The sequence below is a fragment of the Micromesistius poutassou genome (assembly GCF_964030765.1).
Source record: "Micromesistius poutassou genome assembly, chromosome: 17".
NCBI lineage: Eukaryota > Metazoa > Chordata > Actinopteri > Gadiformes > Gadidae > Micromesistius > Micromesistius poutassou.
In genome coordinates this window covers 15,051,003-15,073,391 of record NC_140287.1, presented here as the reverse complement: position 1 = coordinate 15,073,391, position 22,389 = coordinate 15,051,003, and the positions used below count along the sequence as shown (strand labels likewise).

Genomic DNA, 22,389 nt, shown 5'->3' with positions numbered 1-22,389 from the left:
CACTGGATCCGTTTCTATGACAACCCTGTATCTAGGACCACCCATCACAGAGACCTCCAGTACATTCGGATCACGGCTGAGGGGAAAAGTAGTTTGATTGGTCCAAGAAGACGTTGTATTGTTGACATGATGTCGACTGATTGGCTCGTTCAGGGCCTTCGAGGAACATTGTCTGTCCCTGGTTGGCCTAAAGAAGGGGACCAATCGTTTGCTGCGGCCGCTGTCACGGGCGGACATTTCGTCCTTCCAACAATCCGTCTTCATGACATGTCACCGAGTAGTTGTAAGTTATTGTAAAGAAACAAAACAAAGAAAACCATGCAGCAAGAGAATCTGCATGCGTCAAACCAGGTTCCAGAAAAACGGTTATTTCCCAAAAAGGAATATCATCTAACATCAAGTTACACTTAAAACCCTTTTAGCGTTCCACACTACTGCAGACCTTTTTCCCCTCCTGCGCGCTCACAAGTCCCCCGCTGTGATAACAACTAAATAAACCAAGATGAGCCCAGGTATTTCCCCCACTGGTCTGGTACAGAGAGCAGGACAGCAGACGTGGAGTACAGTTTACATACATGTACAACGTACAAACATGGCCGTAGTTGGCCTCAATCACCTGGCAGCTAGCAGGGTGAACGCACGCACCCAGCTAGAACCAGGATGGCCGCTAAGGTAAATCCGGCCCAAATCTCCCCCCCCCCCTCTGTGTGTGTGTGTGTGTGTGTGTGTGTGTGTGTGTGTGTGTGTGTGTGTGTGTGTGTGTGTGTGTGTGTGTGTGTGTGTGTGTGTGTGTGTCCTTCAACGCTGTGTGACGTGCGTGGCACAGTGGGTCAGTGACATAAGAGATTAGAGAATCTGCCTGTGGTGAGACGTCACCACTGACCGATCTCTTCCATGGGTTTTGGTTTTAGAGATCCTGACGATAGAATCTGTTACAGTGTGTTCCGTAACGCTGCCTGTTGATACCGGCGCATCAAGCTCACCGTGGGGAGACGGGTGTTTGGCTGCTTCACCGGGGTACACAGGCGGGACCGGTAGAGCGAGGTACGTACACAATTGACCCCTCCTCCCCCCCCCCACTCAATCATATCATCTGTCGGCCTGCAGACGAATCCATTGGGGTTTTCCGATGTTGGGAATCCTTCTTCCCAACATGGGACCCACGCCCACAGGACGTGGTTCCTGTGGGCCTAACCCTAACCCTACAGGAGGACATGTGGTCCGTTGGCCAATGGGGGGAATGGGGGGGGGGGGGAGAGGAGAGTTCAGTGGACACAACAAACTACTTGATTGGTTCAAAAAAGATATCCAACATAATTCCCCTTTGACCCACAACAAGGGTGTCTGCCCAAAGACAACCGTCTCAAGAGAGATTTCCTAAAGATACTATGGCACTTACACATTCGATTAAGCCTACAACGAACCCCCCCCCCCCCGAGATAGGATATTAGTTCCAACCCCGCTCTGTACAACGCATAGAAAACATTTACAACTCCCCTACAGACACCTCTGTTCTCACGGAGCGGCACCTCTGTATCCGGGACGATGGCCACTGGGACGGTCCGGGGCGAACCGAAGAAGAGCGATGAGGTCATCGTTCCCCGCGGACGCAGAGCGGTCACGTGACGCGGACCGAACCACCAGAAGAAGAAGAAGAAGAAGAGAAACAATCTAGATTTCAGACGGACTAAAAGTTGGACGACGTGCGGCCTTGCAGACGAGCAGCGACCGCAGGGCCTCCTGTGTGCGGGGGCCGGTAACCGTGGAGACCAGAAGCGTGACATCATCATGACGGCGCAGTAATCCGTCGCAGTTCCCCGTCGCAGTTCCCCGTCTAGGCCACTAAGGGTCCCATATGCCCCCCCGGAGCCGGCTTGAACCAACAAGTCTATCGACAGGAGAGGAGAACGCAAGAAGGGGGGGGGGGGGGGGACTGGAGGAGTAAGAAGGGAGGGGGAAGGGGGGGGGAGGGGGGAGGAGCCACAAGTCCTCCAGAGACTCCTTTGGGTCTGATCGGTCTGGTGGTCTTGGGGGGGGGGGTCCTGCTCTTAGTGGTGGTGTCCCACCGACAGGACGAGCGGGATGAGGCAGCCCAGCACCAGCGCCCCCACCTCCACTTTGCTCAGTCCCTTCCCACCGCCGCCGGCGGCGGAGGAGGAGGTGGAGGGGGCGTGGCTGTGCCCGGTCCCGCCCACCTCGGGCAGGACGTGGACGGTGGCCACGTACAGGAAGGTGCCGGCCGAGAACAGCATGGCCACGCCCGTGGCGTTGACGTCCGAGAGCGCCTCCTTGCTGCTCTGTAGGGGGGAGACGGAGGAGAGGTTAGACAACAGGATGTTCCTCGTTAGCTCACTTCCTCTAAAACACTAGTCTGAGGGTAGGAGTAACATTCCAGCTTCTAGGAGGGACCAGGTCTAGGTGGGTCAACTGAGTCTAGGTGGTTCAACCGGGACCAGGTCTAGGTGGGTCAACTGGGTCTAGGTGGGTCAACTGGGACCAGGTCTAGGTGGGTCAACCAGGACAAGGACTAGGTGGGTCAACTGGGACCAGGTCTAGGTGGGTCAACTGGGACCAGGTCTAGGTTGGTGGACCAGGACCAGGTCAAGGTGGGACCAGGTCTAGGTGGGGATCAGGTCTAGGTGGGGATCAGGTCTAGGTGGGGATCAGGTCTAGGTGGGTGAACCAGGACCAGGTGGGTCCAGGTCTAGGGGGGTACACCAGGACCAGGTCTAGGCGGGCTGCTCCTACCTGGCTGAGGCCCAGGAAGGTGAGCATGGCGAGGACCGGCGCGGCGAGGGCGAACACCAGGAGGTGCTTCCGGATCCGGTTCCTCTCCAGACCGGCGTGCATCAGGAAGGAGACCAGGCCGAACGCCGCCGGGGCCTGGGGGACAGCGGGAGCCAATCAGTGGCCTTCATTCTTATCGTTTTAATTCATCCTCATTATGGTTCCATAACTCTTCAAATGTGTCACTTTATTTGATTGTTGTTATTCATTTAATTAAGGAAAAATAACCTGGAGGAGTGGTGTCAACTTTTCATTTCAGATACTTATTCACAGACCACAACGTTTACTAAACTGAAGGTTAAACCAGACTGAAAAAAAAAAAATGGAAATATGAGATTCACAAAGAGACGGTCATGGCTGTTCCTAGCTCTTTAGCTTGGGCTGAGCGAGGGATGCTGATAGGACATCGAGTGTCGGGGGCGGAGCTACCTTGTGCAACATGATGGCCACGAACACGATGAGCTGGACGCTGGTCTGGGAGGTGGAGGCTGCTGCCCCCAGGGCGACTCCATCAGCTGGCGGGAGGAGCGGACATGGTTAATGAGGGAGCTCCACCCATATGGGCTGTGTGTGGCTGTGTGTGGCTGTGTGTGTGCGTTTGTGCGTGCGTGCGTGCGCCATTGGCTCAACAAACGTTCATTGACTCAGTCATTGACTTAAACGTTCAAGCAAGCACTCCCTGCGTATATAGGGCGGGTTACTGGTGCAACACGTTTTCTATGAAGTCAAACACTGAATCAAACCGGAAAATGTGAGCGACCACACACATAATGATAGATGAAGTTACATTCAACAGTTTCGGCCGTTAAGTGTGTCGACGCCAATGCTTTGGCCAACACAGCAAACCAGAAAGTAACCGATGTTATTCCTCAACAACCCAGTCCTGAATCTCAAGACCGGAACTCTCGCAAATCACAATAACCCAGGCAGTGATGCAGCTGATCCTTAAGCTGCTTACACACCGCCTCCATTCATATCAATGAAGGAAGGGCGGCAGAGAGGAGGCGGTTGGACCAGGAAGCGCCCAGCACTCTCCTCAATAAAACAACACACATTCATCAATCTTTATTTGTAAATATAACGTGTGTGTGTGTGTGTGTGTGTGTGTGTGTGTGTGTGTGTGTGTGTGTGTGTGTGTGTGTGTGTGTGTGTGTGTGTGTGTGTGTGTGTGTGTGTGTGTGTGTGTGTGTGTGTGTGTGTGTGCATCAACTAATTTTCAAAGCAAACATACGTTAAATCCACTGCAACCTTGCACTTCGCCAGCAGAGGTCACTATCACTGAAGCTTCGAGTAATGAACCTATTTCCGAAACAATTGGCTAAACGCTTCAATGCTTCATAAAAAGCTTCATTTGCCATCACTACGCGGAACCCTCCGGCAGCGAGGCGGTTATCGGGGCAGTTGCCGCGCGGCAGTGTGAAAGCAGCTTTAGTCAGGTAGTGTGAACGTCTTACCTGCGGCGTGGACCACCAGGCCCAGGGTGGTGGTGATCTTGGAGGACGCGATGCGGGCGGCCTCAGGGTCTAAACAGGACCACAAGAACAGCTCGTCAAGGCTCCACAAGAACACGTCGAGTCGAGGTCCAGCTCACAGTCCTGTTCTCTGGAGATCCAAACATCCATTCTCTAGATCAGACCAAAAGGGTCAAATCCCGATCTGAAACGTCCCTCTGCTTCATGAACCCCTTAACGTCAGGACGGTGGCTTGGGGGGGACCCACAGCCAAGAGATCGTGAGTCGAGTCAAAACCCTAACATCCTCAGCCCACCTCTATCCACCCATGAGCCAGGGGCCCACTACAGCCCCCCTCTATCCACCCTAGAGCCAGGGGCCCACTACAGCCCCCCTGTATCCACCCATGAGCCAGGGGTCGACTACATCCCCCCTGTATCCACCCATGAGCCAGGGGTCGACTACATCCCCTCTGTATCCACCCTAGAGCCAGGGGCCCACTACAGCCCCCCTGTATCCAGAGGAGGAAGAGGAGGGAGAGGAGGAGGAAGCAGAGGAGGAAGAGGAGGAAGAGGAAGCAGAGGAGGGAGGGGAGGAGGAGGAGGAGGAGGAGGCAGCGGCTGACCCTGGGCGTCGCTGCTGTGCATGTGGGAGCTGCCGATCTGGTCCACCAGCAGCATGAAGACGAAGCCCAGCACCAGCGACACGCCGATGTACGCGTGCAGCGAGTCGGGGCCGCGGGCGTGCCCGTGGCCGTGGCCATGCTCGCCGCCCGCCACCAGAACCACGTCCGACGCCCCCTTGGTGTCCAGCACATCCACCGCCCCGCCCTGGCCCGCCTCGTGGTGGGCACCTGCACACAACACACACACACAATTTACACACATCATAAACACATGTGCACACTGCACAGCGTGTACATCTGAAGGCTGCAGGGACTACGTCCTTAACATGGACAATGGATGAAGTATAAACTTCAGAGACATATCCAGGCAGAACTTTGGGAATAACTTTAAAGCAGGAAGGAGGGTGAAGCCATGGTTAGGTTAGGATATTCTATATCCTGGAATCTGACTCCACACTCCATAACTGGTATGAACTGGTAAACAATAACTAATCTTTCAAAATCTATATTGAATGAAACAAACCCATTGTCACATTTGAAAAAGGGAGGTTGAATGACCTATAACAGTGACATATAACAGGTTTCTCCAGAAAAACTGGAAACACAAGCAACGAGAGATGTTTGTACCTTCTAGGATTTCTTCGTAAAGAGCGTGCACGCCTTCGGGGATGATGACGGCGAGCGCGGTCCCGCACAACAAGCCCGCGCCGAGCACGGTGACCAGCTTCAGCTTCTCCTGTAAACAGAATGTGCAAAGTTGCAGTTGAATCACAAGGCGAGTTAATCAATAACATCAACACAGAACGACACGGAGATCACTACTTTTTGAAAGCGAAATCGTTTGGGGTCCATCGACCAAAGGTTCACTAGATACCAACTACAACTTGAGTATACTGGCATTTCGTAACTTGGTCCTATTGGTAGTATGGTCAGTAAAGTGGAACATTATGCAGTGGTGGATGAAACTTACCTCTGAAAAGTTGACCGCTAGAGGAATCGTCCCGGCAACGTAACAGCCCACCAACATGGCCAGGGACAGCAGGCTGATCGAGATGAAGTCGTCCATCGCTGCACACTTCTCGCAGGGCTTCCAAGCTCTTCACCAACGCTACAAGCTACCAGCCTTAACTTTTAGTTCACTTTCACTTGCAGTGGATATTGGTGCATAACATGCCACCAACGTTGTTGTTTTTGTAGCTAAAGTCAAGGATCTGGCTCTCCTTAAACAACAAGGAACCCCCGTTTAAGCGTCCTTCCTGGCTACCATAGCATCTACGTGAACGCAAATGAAATGATGTTTGCTTGTGGCCTGGCTAGCAACGCTGGGCTAAGTAGCTAGCACTCTTAGCACGTTATCAACACACCGTTTCGTCTGCTGACATCGCGGGCTTTACGTGCGCCAGGAGACGGTCCCATTGCATTTCAGCACTGAAAGCCGGGGATCGTGATTTGCGGTAGAATAATAAAATAAAAACAAGCTGCAGACAAGTAGACAGCTGCTCGGTTGTTTGGTGCTCTACACAGTACTTCCGGGTGACGCTTCCTCCTTACCTTGAGCGCGCTCCCGCGGACAACGTCAAACATGCCACGTATCCGCGCACGTCCCCGCGTGGCTTGGAACATGAAGTACGATATTACAGGCTTTTAAAGGTTCAAAGGATTATAAAGTAAATAGTATCCTTTAGACGCATCAAAAAAAAAAAATTGTGTTGTTTATCAACGGTTAATATGTGTATATGAATAAATTAAAACAGTACATTTAGACAATACGATGTACATAAATGAAAGCATTTTCTTAAAAAGGGGATGTTTATTAGTTCACACAACAGAGTAGTGCCTTGACATGACGACAGTAAATTAAAAGCATAAACGTGGTGTCCGACGATCCGAAGAACGGAAGATACCGATAAAATACATTTCTGGTGTTGCCTTGAGTCTCCAACAAACCAAACTCAGGATCATGCACTTCGCCCGGAGCACGGTCCCACCTCTCTGACGTCAAGCGCAGCTCTCTGCAAAACACTAGCACAACCAGCGAGGGCTCCTTGACTGATGGACCGGGAGGGTGGAGAAGGAGGAGGAGGAGGAGGAGGTGGGGGCCTGTTCGCCTGGTTTACAGTCTGGTAGGCAGCAGAGGAGGAATCCAGAGACACAGAGAAAAGTCTTCACTTCACCAGTCCGATCTTTTTGGCTTCTGTTTCGTAAATCAACAGCCGCCACATTTTGACGATGAAGACCTCCGCCTCTTCGTCGAGAACCTGCGGGACAGGAAGGGTCAGGGGTAAATACGGGCGTCACCCAGGAACAAATGATGAATAATGCATCAAGACAGACGTTAAATCATTAACTATGATGATATCGATGCGAGTTGCTTTGCATAAAAAGCATCTTGCTACAGTAAAGGGCCATTTAAGGAAGCTCTTAAATTAATCTATGAATAATTCAGGATGAAAGCCTCTGCTAAACAACTCAATGACTATAGAAAGGTTTGTAACTGCCATCCTCCTCCTACAATGTACATGAACTGCCAACCAATCCACAGTCAGAAGGGACTTGAGCCGAGGGTCGGTAACCGTGGTGTCGTCAGCATCACAGTCGGAACGTTGACACACCGCAGGGTTCTACTCACCATGGCAACGTCGTCCAGTATTCCCTGGGGCGTGCTGTGAGCCATCACCTTGGAGACAAACACACGGAATATCAACACCTTACCTCTACATTTGCCGACATCTTTTATGACATACACGTTCGATATTTTATGTAGGAGTATATAATTGAACCCTGCAGTACAACTACATACACTAAATAAAGACACATTTGTAATTTGGTATTGCACGATCGTTGTTCATGCTCCTTTCATTAAATGGGGAATTTAAGCGTTAATCGCTCAGCCACTGCCTGGCGGTGGGGTTCCCTGCAGGATCAACACACTCCCATCCATCCATCTCACAATGTGTCCCAGTTTAAGCGACGAACGCCTTGGTTCAGCCCCCCACCGACCTTAGAGCACACAAAGTCCACCAGCGTGGCTTCTTCCTCCCCGATGTACTCGATGATCTTCTTGTTGATCCACGGTCTGATCCGGCGGTCCATCAGGGTCTAGGGGAACCACAACGTCCCACCGTCAGTCTCAACACCCCATAACACTGACTGACGTCACAAGTGAGTTTCTTAACACATCACCTAGCAGAAAACACGCTAAGCTCAACAGTTCAGCGGTTGAACCGGACCTTCTTCATGTTTCCCTCTTAAGCTGATGTCCAGTCACTTTAATGAGTGGAGCCCTTAATCACAGCCTCAGTCTCCCAGGACTCCACAGGCCCATAATAAACAACCCTCCTGAGCCCTCTAAAATGGCAACAAAAGGGACGTTTACGATCGAAAGAAAGAGCTGCCAAACAGACACTCCTAGCTGTAACCCCAACACCCAACCATCGACAGCAGGGTGCAGGCACTCCCAAGGTGCAAGCACTCTCAAGGTGCAAGCACTCTTTTGGGAGCGCTCGACTTTATAGAGTGCATAAGTAGAACTTAAGTCAAGTGCTTAAGTAGAATTTAAGTCGAGTGCTTAAGTCGAGCGCTCCCATCTTCGACGTGGGAGTGCTTGACTTTAGAGTGCTTAAGTGGAGCGGCCCGCGTGCTCACCGAGTCCACCATGGACCAGTCCAGGGGGTAGGTGAAGAGCTCAGGCCGCGCGGTGGGGATCTTCTCGATCAGGCTCTTGATGTGCTTGCGCTTCTCCTCCATGTTGGCGTTGCCCTTGGCGCTGGGCAGCTCGGCGCCGTCCAGGCCCAGGCTCTTGTCATCGTCGCCGTAGTCCAGCGGCACCAGCTTCCGCTTGCGAGGCACGTCCTCCGCCTCCTCCTCGTCAAACTTGTTGAACACGCTGTCCGCCGTGGCCAGCTTCTTACGCTTGACCGCGTTGGGCTGGCTGGGGCTGCTGGTGGCGCCTGGGGGGGGTGAGGGGGAGGAGAGGGAGGGAGAGGAGACGTTAAAGGGAGGGGGGGGAAATCACAGAGGCTAGGGAGACAGCAGTGGTAAACCCATCGTTTTGTTACGGTACGCCGTGCTCCGCTCTTTTCAAGTTTTTTTGACGTGCGTAGAAAAATATTCCGAATGGATGTTTCGATGTTCGGAACGTGAAAATGTTCTGATGTTCGGAATCTTGTTTGGCCGCCCCCTTAGGCATCGAAACATCCGTTCGTTCCGTCAAGATCGGAGTCGACGGAACTAACGGATGTTCCGATGCCTAAGGGGGCGACCAAACAGGGTTTTTATTGTCCGGAAATAAGTGGAAAAAAGAAAGGCTGTTACAAAGTCTTAGAAACGAAAGGACATCTGATACGTTAGAGAAAAAACCTGAATGTTATTCACTAGAGCGTGGGGAGGAGGCGGAGAAGGAGAGCAGACGTTGTGGCATGGTCTCATGGCGCCTTGAGCGAGGTGTTTTACAAAAGGGCTCTGCGGCGTGGGAGAACCGCGGGTCTGGTGTGACCCACCGCCGTCTCATCTCTGTTCACCACTCAGCAACGAGCCAGAGCTAATGGTGAGCGGTGAGGAGCGCTCAGCAGGACGCTCTCTTAAGCAGGGTTAAAATTTGACATTTAGACGAGGAAGGGATGTGAATCATCAGCATGCGAACAGAGGAGAGACTTGGCAGCGAGCTAATTACCAACCACACAGCGTTTCTCAGGGCCGAGCTTAACAATAAAACAATCTAACAAGGCAGGATTAAAGTTCATCCCATTTTGTGTTCCCTGCTATACGATAGTTAATCTCCCTATTTTGGCGTTTTGTTATAGAACAGTAACTCCATATTGCGGTGGTAACATTGTGCTACATAACGGTGGCTAAAATCGTCCTACATAGCGGTGGCTACATCGTGCTAAATAGCGGTGGCTACATCGTGCTACATAGCGGTGGCTACATTGTGCTAAATAGCGGTGGCTACATCGTGCTAAATAGCGGTGGCTACATCGTGCTAAATAGCGGTGGCTACATCGTGCTACATAGCGGTGGCTACATCGTGCTACATAGCGGTGGCTACATCGTGCTACATAGTGGTGGCTACATCGTGCTACATAGCGGTGGCTACATGGTGCTACATAGCGGTGGCTACATCGTGCTACATAGCGGTGGCTACATCGTGCTACATCGCGGTGGTTCTGTCTTCCCCCAGCAAACTCTGCTCACCTAGCTTGAGGCTGAGGCCGATCTTGGGCCGCAGCTCCTCGGCGGGTTGGGCCTCCGGGGAGTTCTCCCCGGGGATGATGATGCCGCAGGGGGACTCGTTGCCGGGCGTGTTTGGCGTGGCGCCGCCGCTGCCCGACGACACAGAGGGCGCGGCTGTGACGGGCCGTAGCGTGGGCTTCAAGCCCGGCTTGCCGTCCTGCGAGTCCTCGCCGTCCTGGTACTGGTACACCTCCTCTTCTTCCTCCTCCTCCTCCTCCTGCTGCTCTGCCGCCTCCTCCTCATCGAGACCCTCCGCCTCCACCTCCTCCTCCTCCTCCTCCGAGTGGGGCGGAGGAGGAGGCCCGCGGGGGGTCGGATCCGCGGGCTTCGACGAGCCCCTCCGCTCCGCCCGGTCCTGGTCCCGATCCCGGTCCCGGTCCCGGTCCCGGTCGTGATTGCGGTCCCGGTCGTGGTTGCGGTCCCGCTCACGGTCCCGCTCACGGTCCCGCTCCTTGTGGCTCTTCTCCTGGGGGGGGGGCTCCTCCTCGGGCTCCAGCTTCAGGGGGGGCTGCCTCCGTCGCTCAGCCTCCTCCTCCATCTGAGGACCACCACCGCCCAGACGCTTTAACACAGAGGACCTCCACCCAGACCCTTTAACACAGAGGACCTCCACCCAGACCCTTTAACACAGAGGACCTCCACCCAGACCCTTTAACACAGAGGACCTCCACCCAGACCCTTTAACACATAGGACCTCCACCCAGACCCTTTAACACAGAGGACCTCCACCCAGACGCTTTAACACAGAGGACCTCCACCCAGACCCTTTAACACAGAGGACCTCCACCCAGACGCTTTAACACAGAGGACCTCCACCCAGACCCTTTAACACAGAGGACCTCCACCCAGACCCTTTAACACAGAGGACCTCCACCCAGACGCTTTAACACATAGGACCTCCACCCAGACCCTTTAACACCGAGGACCTCCACCCAGACCCTTTAACACAGAGGACCTCCACCCAGACCCTTTAACACAGAGGACCTCCACCCAGACCCTTTAACACAGAGGACCTCCACCCAGACCCTTTAACACAGACTGACTCTGGGTCTATTGCTCTGATACAATATGTAAGGGTGTCATCATTCATATTCAACTACAGTCCTTAAAACAGTCCAACAGGGATGCAACAGGGCATCTACCTTGTCCCACTGGATATTTGAGATAAATCCCAGAATGGGTCGGACCCTATACTCAGAAACCCTCCACCTCTTTCACCCAGGAGGACCCGGGAATCGAACCATCAACCCGCTCTACCGGCGGAGCTCCTGAAGCAGCAGGACTCACCCTCTGCAGCTCCGCGTCGGGATCCGGGTGCCCCTCGGCCAGGAGCCGCTGCCTGATCTCCTCGTGCTCCTCCTTCTCCCGCTTGCGGTCGCGCTCGTCAAGCTCCGCCTCCTTTTCCCGGTCGCGAAGACGTTTCTGCAGAGCACTGCCCCTGGGGGGGGGGCATGACAACCAACAACAACGTCGTCAGGGGCAATGGAGGGGGGACGATGAAGGGACGGGTAAGGCCTCAGGTAAACCGCTGACACTAAGGGAAGGGTAAGGCTTCAGGTAAACCGCTGACACTAAGGGAAGGGTAAGGCTTCAGGTAAACCGCTGACACTAAGGGAAGGGTAAGGCCTCAGGTAAACCGCTGACACTAAGGGAAGGGTAAGGCTTCAGGTAAACCGCTGACACTAAGGGAAGGGTAAGGCTTCAGGTAAACCGCTGACACTAAGGGAAGGGTAAGGCTTCAGGTAAACCGCTGACACTAAGGGAAGGGTAAGGCTTCAGGTAAACCGCTGGAAGGCGGGGCCTCACCTGTAGTACTTCGGGTCGTCTCGGTCGTCGTCGTAGTCCTCCAGAAACTCTTTTAGTCTCTTGGCCTCTTTGGTCTTCAAATCAAAACAAAAAAATAGATATTTAAACATAGAATTTAAATAAACAAAAAAATAGAACCGCTTCTTCATGCAACACTATCAATATCGAGTCACTCAACAGATGTTTCATCCAAAGTAACAGTTAATAGTTGAGGTGGCCGGGTGCTTACCGTCTCCTTGCGGCGCTCCTCGTCGCGCTCCGTATCCTTGCTGTAGTCCCGGGCCTTCTTCCTCTCCCGGATCTCCCAGTTCTTCAGCCGCTGGGGAGGCAACCAATCAGGGAGCATTTCAGAACAACCAGGGGGCATCTCAACCAATCAGGGAGCATTTCAGAACAACCGGGGGGCATCTCAACCAATCAGGGAGCATTTCAGAAGCACCAGGGGGCATCTCAACCAATCAGGGAGCATTTCAGAAGCACCAGGGGGCATCTCAACCAATCAGGGAGCATTTCAGAAGCACCAGGGGGCATCTCAACCAATCAGGGAGCAGTTCAGAACCACCAGGGGGCATCTCAACCAATCAGGGAGCAGTTCAGAACCACCAGGGGGCATCTCAACCAATCAGGAAGCAGTTCAGAACTACCAGGGGGCATCTCAACCAATCAGGGAGCATTTCAACCTGGGTAAGGTGGGGGTTGTGTGCCAGGATGTCTACAGGTTTGGCTGTGGACATTGGGGATCGAACCCAGTAACCTTCACCCCGGGGGACCAACACACCCGCCACTTTTTTTCTCTCCGCCTGTGACATCAACGGTATATTTCTTAATGCCAATATTATATTACCACCCATTTAGCTTTTTAGTCTTTAATTCATATTCTACGTCTGAATATGGCGTGTGCCCTGAAAACCGGAGTCCAAACTCCTTTCATGCGTCAAGCAGGGATCGGCCAAGGACCTGATCCTGGTCTGGATCGCGATCTGGATCAGCAGCAGAGACTCTCTCCTCCTGGTAGGACCACCCACCTCCTGGTAGGCCGCCTCCTTGTCCCGGAGCCTCCTCTCCAGCCGCCGGCGCTCATACACGTCCTCCTCATCCTCCTCCCGCTCCCTCTTCTTGTCCTCCCTGGTCCTCTCCCTGGATGGCAGGGAGACAGTTCCTCAACGGTTCCTCCCCTTGATTCGGTCAGACTACAGGCTAGTGTCAGTACTGCTCTGCAGTGTATTAAACGCTCAGGGAGACAGTTCCCCAATGTCCCATTAAAAAAGTATAACAGACGGCTTGCGGATGAAAAGGTTGTGAGATGATTAATCTCAAGTGAAATTAAATAAAGAAAATAATATAATACTAATGCTAAAGTAGAATACAAAAAGATAAAAGGGGGGAATAAAACAAGGGTAGGGCGCACCATACAAAAATAGAATAAAGTGACAGAACACAATGTAGTAAAAAGCAGATTACAACCAGGGCGGTCCGCTATGAAGGGCTTAAAATATGACAGATAAGGGAGGGTTTAGAGGCCTGTTATAAAAACATCATGGAGGGGGGTGCAAAGGACGCGTGTCCAAATGTCTGGTCGTCCAGACTGTCACACACAGACACATAAAGACTCGCCTTTGGCAGAGCACACTGTTGGCCACGTGACCTTTGACCCGTACCTGGATCTGCTGCGGTCTTCGCTAGCGTCTCGGCTCCGGTCTCGCTCCCACTCTCTCTCCCTCTCCTTGGTCCTCTCTCGCTCCCGCTCTCGCTCGCGTTCCCGATCCCGGTCCCGCTCCCTATCGCGGTCTCTCTCGCGCTCCTTATCCCGTTCGCGCTCCCTCTCCTTCTCCTTCTCCCGGTCTCGCCGCTCCCTCTCTCTCTCCCGCTCCTTGTCCCGCTCCCTCCTCTCCTTCTCCAGCTCCAGACGCTCCTTCTCCTTCTTGCCCTTCTCCTCCTCCAGTTTCTACAGAGAGCCGCCCGACAGGAGGAGGGGGTGGGGGGAGAGAGACAAAACAAGGGGGGGACGATTGGTCTCGCCGTTAAAGAAAAACCACAGAGCAGAACACCCCCAACATGAGCAACCAATCAGTAGCTAGCATCAACAGCAGCAGCAGCAGTAGGAAAACTGCGTGAAAACTTTATCAACATTTCAGTGAGACATGATAGAATAACAGAAGGAGAATGAAGAGAAGAAACAACAACAACAACAGGAGGCCTCTGGGACAGCCACGGTCACATACTGATGGGAGTCATGGGCTGCAGGAGGGCAGCCAGCCAGCAGGGGGAGCCACCCCGTGAACATAGCCGCCGGGCAGGCCAGAGTGGGGTCCCTCTCTGAGCGGTGGGCGCGAGGGACCTGCGCATGAGTTTGTGGTCCACAAACTACAGATGTTGTTCATGGTACAGTTCACTCCATTTTGAGTCATGTGCATGGCTCAGTCATGTGACCCGTCATCTGTACTGAACCAGTCTCTACCGGTGTGGCCTTTGCTGACGTGTTTGGATGAGGGACGGACCAGCGGTTAAAACCAGTGGCTAAAAATGTCAGTTGGCTCGTCATGGTGTTTTAAGTATGTGGAGGATTTAGCAAACTCTCTAACCTTTAAAGATTAAATAGTCATATTTTGTCACCGTTCCAACAAAGCACTCAACAATTACACACACACACACACACACACACACACACACACACACACACACACACACACACACACACACACACACACACACACACACACACACACACACACACACACACACACACACACACACACACACACACACACCTGAGATTAGCCTGTGATATAATAAGCCTCCTGACCAATAGAAACGGCTTAAATACATATTGGTTGAGTTCTGCAGATCGATGTGCACTAGTCCATACACAGACAGGACACCAGGTTACAGTCCAGATGGGGTAGACGTGTATACCGGTTCTAACCGGTTACTAACCCCGGACATTAGGGTGCTAGGGTCTACCTGCAGGTCAGCAGGTAGGTCAGGGACCTGATTGGTCCAGACATTAACTGGGGCCTACGTGGTCTAACGTGTGGGACATTGTATGCATACGGTGGCCTTCAGAGCCGGTGCTGGGGGTGACAGGGTTCAGACAGTGTTAACGTGATGTAAAGAGGTGTCAGAACAGGGCTTACCTATGGCTCCTGCCAAGCGGACGGCCGGAAGGGCGGGCTTAGTGTGGCACGGGGCCCTGCTAATGTCATTTGCATCATCAGGCCCTGAGTGCTTCCTGAAAGCACGCTGACAGGAAACCTAACTGAGCCCTGCAGCAAGGCATTGTAGGAGTCGAGGCTGACTGATCCAGGATGCTTTTTCTCCTCTGTTTAAAACATTTTGAGTGGGAATCGCCTTTGGGGCTCTAAAATAACTGTTTGCAGGATTATGGTGATTATGATTCGTCATCTCAATGTGTATGTGATGCGTGCTTCAAAAATCAATGTCAAACTACCAGTTACGTACTCTCGGAACAAACCATATTTGCTTTTTGGAAAACAAATCCAATACACTGCCATCTTGTGACTTGGGCCCATTTATAGTGGATCAGCTCTAAACCAATAGGAAGGCTGGTGAGATCCTGTCTAGACTGGTGTTGAGGAGAACTTACAGGTGCTGGGTCAGAAGCTCTCAAACATCCCGTCCTAGCAGCGGCTAGGTCTGGGAGGAAAGCAGGTCAACACAGGGATCATCCACATCAACACGGTGTGAAGCACACAGCTGTAAGGATCAACAGAACACTGTAGGAATGGTTGAAACAGTCTTACCCACACGGTGTCTTCTGGTGTCAAGAGGGGTCTCAGGAACCCAGCAGAAAAACAGGAGAGCAAGAAAGAGAGAGAGGGAGAGCGGGAGATTGAGAGTGAAAGAGAGAGAGATAAAGAGGGAGAGGGGGAGAGGAAAAGAGAAGGGTAGAGGAAATGTCTCAGCTAGAGGCCTTTATGCTACTTCTAGTTCCAGATCAGAGTAATCAAATGGTCTCACTATTCCAGGTTAGCCCCACTGCTCTAAAGTTTCTCACCAACTGAGATCAGTTGTCAACAGGCCTTTTTACACACTTATAGAGACATCCTTATCTTCGCTCAATTCACATTTCCTGCTCAAAACGTTAAATGCAGTTTCTACCTTTAAATAAACAGGCGACGATGACACTGTGCATCATTTGATCTCTTAACTGTACCAAACTCGCCTCTTGCCAAAATGGAGGACCAACTGTCATTTCTACCATCAGTTGGAATCTGGAACAGTGGCATCATGTGACCAGGCCTCTTCTAACTGACACTTCCTTCACTTCCTACCTAGCTAGAACTAACAGGTGAGTCCTAGGTTGGACAGGGGAGAGGACAGGACAGAGAGTGTAGGAGAGGAGAGAGAGAGAGTGTAGGAGACGGAGGGGTCTTACCTGGGAGAGTCTTCAGGACGTCAGAGTGCTGTGGAGGGGCGCTCCCTGCTACACTGGTTAGCCCTGCTCACGCTACTCCCGTGTGTGTGTGTGTGTGTGTGTGTGTGTGTGTGTGTGTGTGTGTGTGTGTGTGTGTGTGTGTGTGTGTGTGTGTGTGTGTGTGTGTGTGTGTGTGTGTGTGTGTGTACACCGTCGGGGGGCCTGCAGAGGTTGGCTGGGCTCCGTCACTTCAGACCGACTGATTCGGCCGATTTGTTTATCCGTGCGGAAGAGCTATGTTTCTTCAGCTGATATCGATAGCCATTGAAACGTTATCGTATGATCGAGGGGGTCAATAAAAGGACTGGTAGCTTTGGGGGAGAACGGGGGAGACTGGGGGAGCCGACGGCCCCTCTGCAGGCCCTCGTGTAGGGAGCGCCCCGGATGTGTAAGGAAGAATGGAAAGCTCATACTTACATCCTATCCTCCGAACTTTCTCCAGCAAAGCTCTGAGATTCATCTTGCTTTAGTCACCCAATGAACTCTACCATATTGGCGGGGTTTAATCAATAGATTAGCTTTAAAAAAAGGGAATTTTGACATGATGCCCATGCACTTAGTGTGACACATCTAGCTAAAGGCTAGGCTCAGATGCTTGTGCTAAACTCTGGTAATAATAATAATAATAATATTATTATTAATGAAAATAACGACGATAATAATCTCGACGAATATATGGAACATGGGCCTTTGCCATTGAAGATTTGAAAATGATTGAACTTTACTAAAACAATACTAAAATAACATTTTGGGATAAGCATCAATTCGTATATATATGCAGTAGTGTGATGTGGCCCATGTTTTGAACAGGGCCTCCATGTGCCAACGCTACGCCTGCTCCAGTAGGAGGAGGGTACTAGCATCATTAGGAGTGTTGGGCTATCACAGGGGGGGGGGTTGCTGGGGCTACAGTGTTGTGCAGGGGGGTGGTGGGGGAGTGTGTTTGAAGCAGTTCAGATGCGTTACCTTGTGCGTGTCGCGGAATTTACTGATCTCCCTGGAGATCAGGTCTCTCTTGTCGTCCTCCATCTCCATGGCGTTGATGTCCTCCTGCCGGGAGGAGACACAGTCGTCATGACGTTAAGGGGACCACCAACTGGACGTCTACATGCAGACATCGCTCCTTAAGTACGGTGAAAGACAAAAGGATGGGCGTTCTTCTATACTTTTTTTTATTTGAATAGCAATTGTAGGCGTTAATAACAATCATCGGTATAGGTTGTTTTCGCATCAGCCCACGGAGCTTGAAGGAGAGGGAATGATGTGTAGCATCTGACTCCAGGTCAGGTGCCTACAGGTCGCAGGACAGGCACACAACCACCCCAGAATGTTACCCTTAAATGCATGGTGTTTCCAATGTGATCGAACACACAATCACATGATCACATCGATCACATAAATGCATCTGACGACACACCCCTGTGCCTAAGGGCACTACAAAAGGGTTACACTCTGCAGTCATCCGTTGAGACCTGGTCCAGGGAGTGACCAGGTCTCCCTGGACGAGCCTGACCTGGTCCAGGGAGACCAAGGGCGGCCCTACCTCCTCTTTCTTCTCCTTTCTCTTCTTGTTGCGGGGGTGGTTCTCTCCGTCCTGCGACGGGGCGTTGAGCTCGCTGGCGTACTCTCTGATGAGCCCCTCGATCGCCCCCTTCACCACCTGGTCCCGCCGCTGGCTCTCCTCGTCCAGCACCTCCTCCTCCTCCTTGGCCACACCCCCTGTGCCCTAATAAGAGGGATCACTCGTCAGTCAGTGTATAACGTGGCAATCCGTCCCTGTGCAAATAAACCATGCCGACTAAAACCAAATGAATTTGAAATCATAAATGAAATCATAAATAAACTACAAACAGCCTCACCACTCATCTGAATAGTTCTCTAAAAGACTACAGACCCCATTGGCACTCTTCTTCTTGGCCTTCCACTCGTCCAGCTGGGCCTTGGTCTTGGCGTCCACCTTGACCAGCAGCTTCTTGTCACCTAGCAACAGCTCGTGGAGCAGCCGCAGTGCACGCAGCGTAGACTCTGGCTCCTTGTACTCACAGAAGCCAAACGCTGCGACATGGAAGGAAGGAGAGGGGAAGAGAGGAGAGAGGAGAGTAAGAAGGACGGGAATACCAACTCAAAAGCAGATGGCCCAGCATGGGCCATCTGCCATGCCATGCATGATGGTCCATGCTAGTATATACACTCACTACTCATTAAGCATGTTTACTGCTAGTATATACACACACACACACACACAACTAATTTAGTATATGTTCTGCTAGTATATACACACACACACTACTCATTTAGTATACATAGTGCTAGTATATACACACTACTCATTAAGTATGTTTACCACTAGAGTGTGAGTGAGTGTGTGTGTGTGTGTGAGTTTGTGCGTCTTACCTTGAAGTTTCCCAGAAGCGCCCTGCACTCTCTTCCAGCTGAGAACAATTCCACATTTCTATTGTATGGAACCACAAAAGGAAAACAGACAATAACTTGATTTGATCTCATCTACAACAACCAAGATCCAGGCCATCCATAGCCTTGATATTACATGTTATACGTTTATACCAGCTCTATTCATTTATTTGGCAGACACTTCCACACTCATCCTAAGCAACTTGAATTTAGTGGACTGAGATAAATGGGGTTGAACTCTCCAGGTTCTGTGAATATTTGGGATTGAACCAAGTACCTTTCAGCTAGGAGTTGACCACCCATACAAGTAAATCATCCATCCCACAGAACCAATGCCTCTCCCTACACCAACCAATATGATGGTACATTTTATTAAACAATCATTCCCAACTACTCCCAACCCTTAAAGCGCAATTCCTCCAAATAAACTGGTTCATGACCGGGTCCGTTCAGGGCTCTTGGTGCCATCATATGACCCAGCCTGCGGTTCCAGCAGTTCTGACCAGAGCCAGATCAGCGATGCATCACCGACAGAAGGCGCCGCACAGCCCACACCAGAAGTAAAAAAGTAGCACGCTCTTTACTTCCCAACCGTTTCTTTCTAACCGATAGAATATCACACGCCCACTGAGGGGGTCATATAAGGCCCAATGATGACATAGTTCAAGAAAGGGCGGCAGTAGCTTAGGAGAGAGAGCGGGATGACTAGTTTGATCCTCGGCTCCTCCTAGCTGAGTGCCAATGTGTCCCTGAGCAACACAACTCACCCTGACTGCACCCAACCAGAGCTGACACGAGCTGGCTGTCACCTTGCATTGTTGACTCCGCTGTCAGTGTGTGTATGGACCGTTGTAAGTCATTTTAGATTAAAGCGTCCGCTAAATGCCCTAAAGGATATACTCCTAGCTGAGTGTCAATGTGTCTCTGAGCAACATTCCTCACCCTGACTGCTCCAGACGAGTTGGCTGTCGCCCTGAACTGTTGACTCCGCCGTCGGTGTGTGTATTAACCGTTAAATAAAAACCGTTCACAAGCGTCCACTGAATGCCCTAAATATAAAGGAAATCTTTTTCCTTTTTTTTTTCATCCAGCTGGGAACCAACTTTTCGGGCTCTCAACCAATTATTTTCTCATCAAAATGCGTTGAACGGTTCATAATAAGGTGCATAATAAGTGGGCGGGGTTAAAGGAGACGCCGGCGCGACGGGGGTCAGCCTGGCTCACCGCCAGCAGCTGTCGGACCAGCATGTCGGAGGCCTTCTCCGAGATGTTGCCCACGAACACGGTGGTGGTGGGGCCACCGCTGCCCGCGTCCTCTGCCTCCCGGGGCCGCAGGGGCAGCAGAGCGTCCTTCTTGGGCGCCGCCGGCTTCTGCACCATGGACACGGCGGGGGGCAACAGCACCTGCAGCGTTGGAGACCACATTATCTATACAAAGACACGTTCATGTTCATAACAGGGCCACATGCTGCAATGACAACAACACCGCACTGTTCCCTGTCACTCCAGGGGGTTTGAGCAGACACACAGTGAGCTGTGCGTGTGGAGCTCTTACACAAACACAGGGGAGGTAAGAGCACCTTAAACACAGAGTGAACAGTGCTTAGAGCACTTTAAACACAGAGTGAGCGGTGCTTAGAGCACCTTAAACACAGAGTGAGCGGTGCTTAGAGCACCTTAAACACAGAGTAGGCGGTGCTTAGAGCACCTTAAACACAGAGTAGGCGGTGCTTAGAGCACCTTAAACACAGAGTAGGCGGTGCTTAGAGCACCTTAAACACAGAGTAGGCGGTGCTTAGAGCTTAAACACAGAGTAGGTGGTGCTTAGAGCACCTTAAACACAGAGTAGGCGGTGCTTAGAGCACCTTAAACACAGAGTAGGCGGTGCTTAGAGCACCTTAAACACAGAGTAGGCGGCGCTTAAAGCACCTTAAACACAGAGTAGGCGGCGCTTAAAGCACCTTAAACACAGAGTAGGCGGTGCTTAGAGCTTAAACACAGAGTAGGTGGTGCTTAGAGCACCTTAAACACAGGGCTGATGAGACGTATGAATAAAATGCATTTTAGTTTGACCACAGCAGGAGGAACTGGGGGCGTGGCTGACTCACGGGGGGTGTGGCTGCCATCAGGCCCATGTGAACTGGAATCATTGGAGTGCCTGGGAGAGAAGAACAAGCCACTCCATTACTATCAGGACGTCTTCACTTCTTTCCATATCCATAACATTGATTTATTTATACCATGTCTGTGAGTAAACCATGCCCAGGACTGATCAGGTTAGTAGCAACATGTCTGTGATTCAAAAGGGAAACGCTGCGGTCGACATAATTTGCCTTTAAATAGCATTACCTGAAGAGGAACTATAGAGAAGATATCATCACTGGTGATGCAGTTCGGACAGTGGAGCAGCGGTCACCACGGGTGACCATAACGTAAACGTACGTATAACGTAACGTAAACATGACGTGTGTCGTGTTGTCCTACTAAAGTGAGTCTGGAATGACCCTGTGGTGTGAAGGGTCAACAGGCGGAGACATCTGGCCTCACGTCATTGAATGGCAGACAGACTCCGAGGCGTCTACCTCCATGAATGACCACTTTGTGTCTGAATCCGTTCATGAGCAGCACGTCACGGGTATTTACCTGGAGGGACCGTCTGGGGGAACCCCGCAAACTGAGGCGGGGGTATCCTGGGGGGAAGCTGCGGGATGCCGATTTGTTGGCGGTTGAGATGAGGAGGATATGACATACTGCGGGGCGGGGGGGTGGTCCTGCAACACAGCGATATCACATCACACTTGTGTCGGCGTCGACACAACACGAACACACGCTGGGACCCCGCGGACTCGCTGTCGGCTGTCAGGCGGGCAGATGTATAAGGTTGTCCTTGTGGGTTTACTCGGAACCGGCACCACGTCAACGTTAGCTTCTGTCGCTAGCGATGGCCTTGCTAACTGCACAGTCAAGCTAAAGCCGCCGCCGGTATGTTGAACTCACCTGGGGTCAGGAGACAGGTTCAGCCGGTGAAAATATCCCTAGAGGCTATCCAAACATATGCCGGTTTATTAAATCTAACAAAAAAGTTGAAAACTATACCCGCCTCCGGGTCGTTAGCAGAAGATGTGTAGTCGACGACTGGCCCTATTCTCCGCGAACTGCATCATGGGAAAATGGGATGTGTTGCACTAACGTGTCTTGGGCGCCAGAGGTCACCGCTCGGCCCCTAATGTTAGGTAACGCCAAGTCAAGTTCATTTAGGCAAAACGCAGTCTTTTTACTTACTAAAGACTATTGTCTACTACAGAGGCAAAATATTTTTCTAGTGTCTTAAAAATATATACAATCTGAAAACATGTTTAAAATATGCATTTTATAGTTATAATTGGGTATTTCTCCAGTGCCCTATTGATACTGGTGTATATTGTGTTGCTTGTTTAGAGGACAGTATGTGTATTTTTCCAGTAGCTCATCTGGACACATGCAGAAAAATCTAGGCCACCCGGAGTTGTAAACATAGCTATCAATCCTGTTTTGGCCCATGCTATGCATGGAAACTATCCCTTCAGGTCTAATTACACGGTGTGCTGGACAACAGTGAAGTGGTGGGGCAGTTGGCACGCACAGTGTACAACACACACCCC

General features: G+C 51.6%; 2 protein-coding genes across 2 annotated transcripts; both read right to left on the bottom strand.

Moving 5' to 3' along the window:
* Nucleotides 1-1,929: 1,929 nt before the first annotated feature.
* slc39a9 (solute carrier family 39 member 9) lies at nt 1,930-6,400 on the bottom strand. The gene is made up of 7 exons (XM_084481761.1): nt 5,834-6,400; nt 5,491-5,599; nt 4,864-5,091; nt 4,242-4,310; nt 3,217-3,302; nt 2,749-2,883; nt 1,930-2,297 (listed from the first exon to the last, which is right to left on the bottom strand). The coding sequence occupies exons 1-7, from the start codon at nt 5,927-5,929 to the stop codon at nt 2,049-2,051; spliced, it is 972 nt and encodes a 323-aa protein (XP_084337887.1). The 5' UTR covers nt 5,930-6,400; the 3' UTR covers nt 1,930-2,048.
* Nucleotides 6,401-6,677: 277 nt separating this feature from the next.
* On the bottom strand, nt 6,678-21,904 carry rbm25a (RNA binding motif protein 25a). Its single transcript, XM_084482445.1, has 18 exons — nt 21,746-21,904; nt 21,392-21,519; nt 20,857-20,906; nt 19,973-20,152; nt 18,731-18,788; nt 18,231-18,391; nt 17,880-18,062; nt 17,303-17,386; nt 13,560-13,846; nt 12,927-13,038; nt 12,131-12,220; nt 11,902-11,975; nt 11,383-11,533; nt 10,057-10,633; nt 8,509-8,813; nt 7,864-7,962; nt 7,493-7,540; nt 6,678-7,121 (listed from the first exon to the last, which is right to left on the bottom strand). Exons 2-18 carry the CDS (start codon nt 21,495-21,497, stop codon nt 7,029-7,031), a joined length of 2,658 nt encoding a protein of 885 aa, XP_084338571.1. The 5' UTR covers nt 21,498-21,519; nt 21,746-21,904; the 3' UTR covers nt 6,678-7,028.
* Between the last annotated feature and the right edge of the window lie 485 nt (nt 21,905-22,389).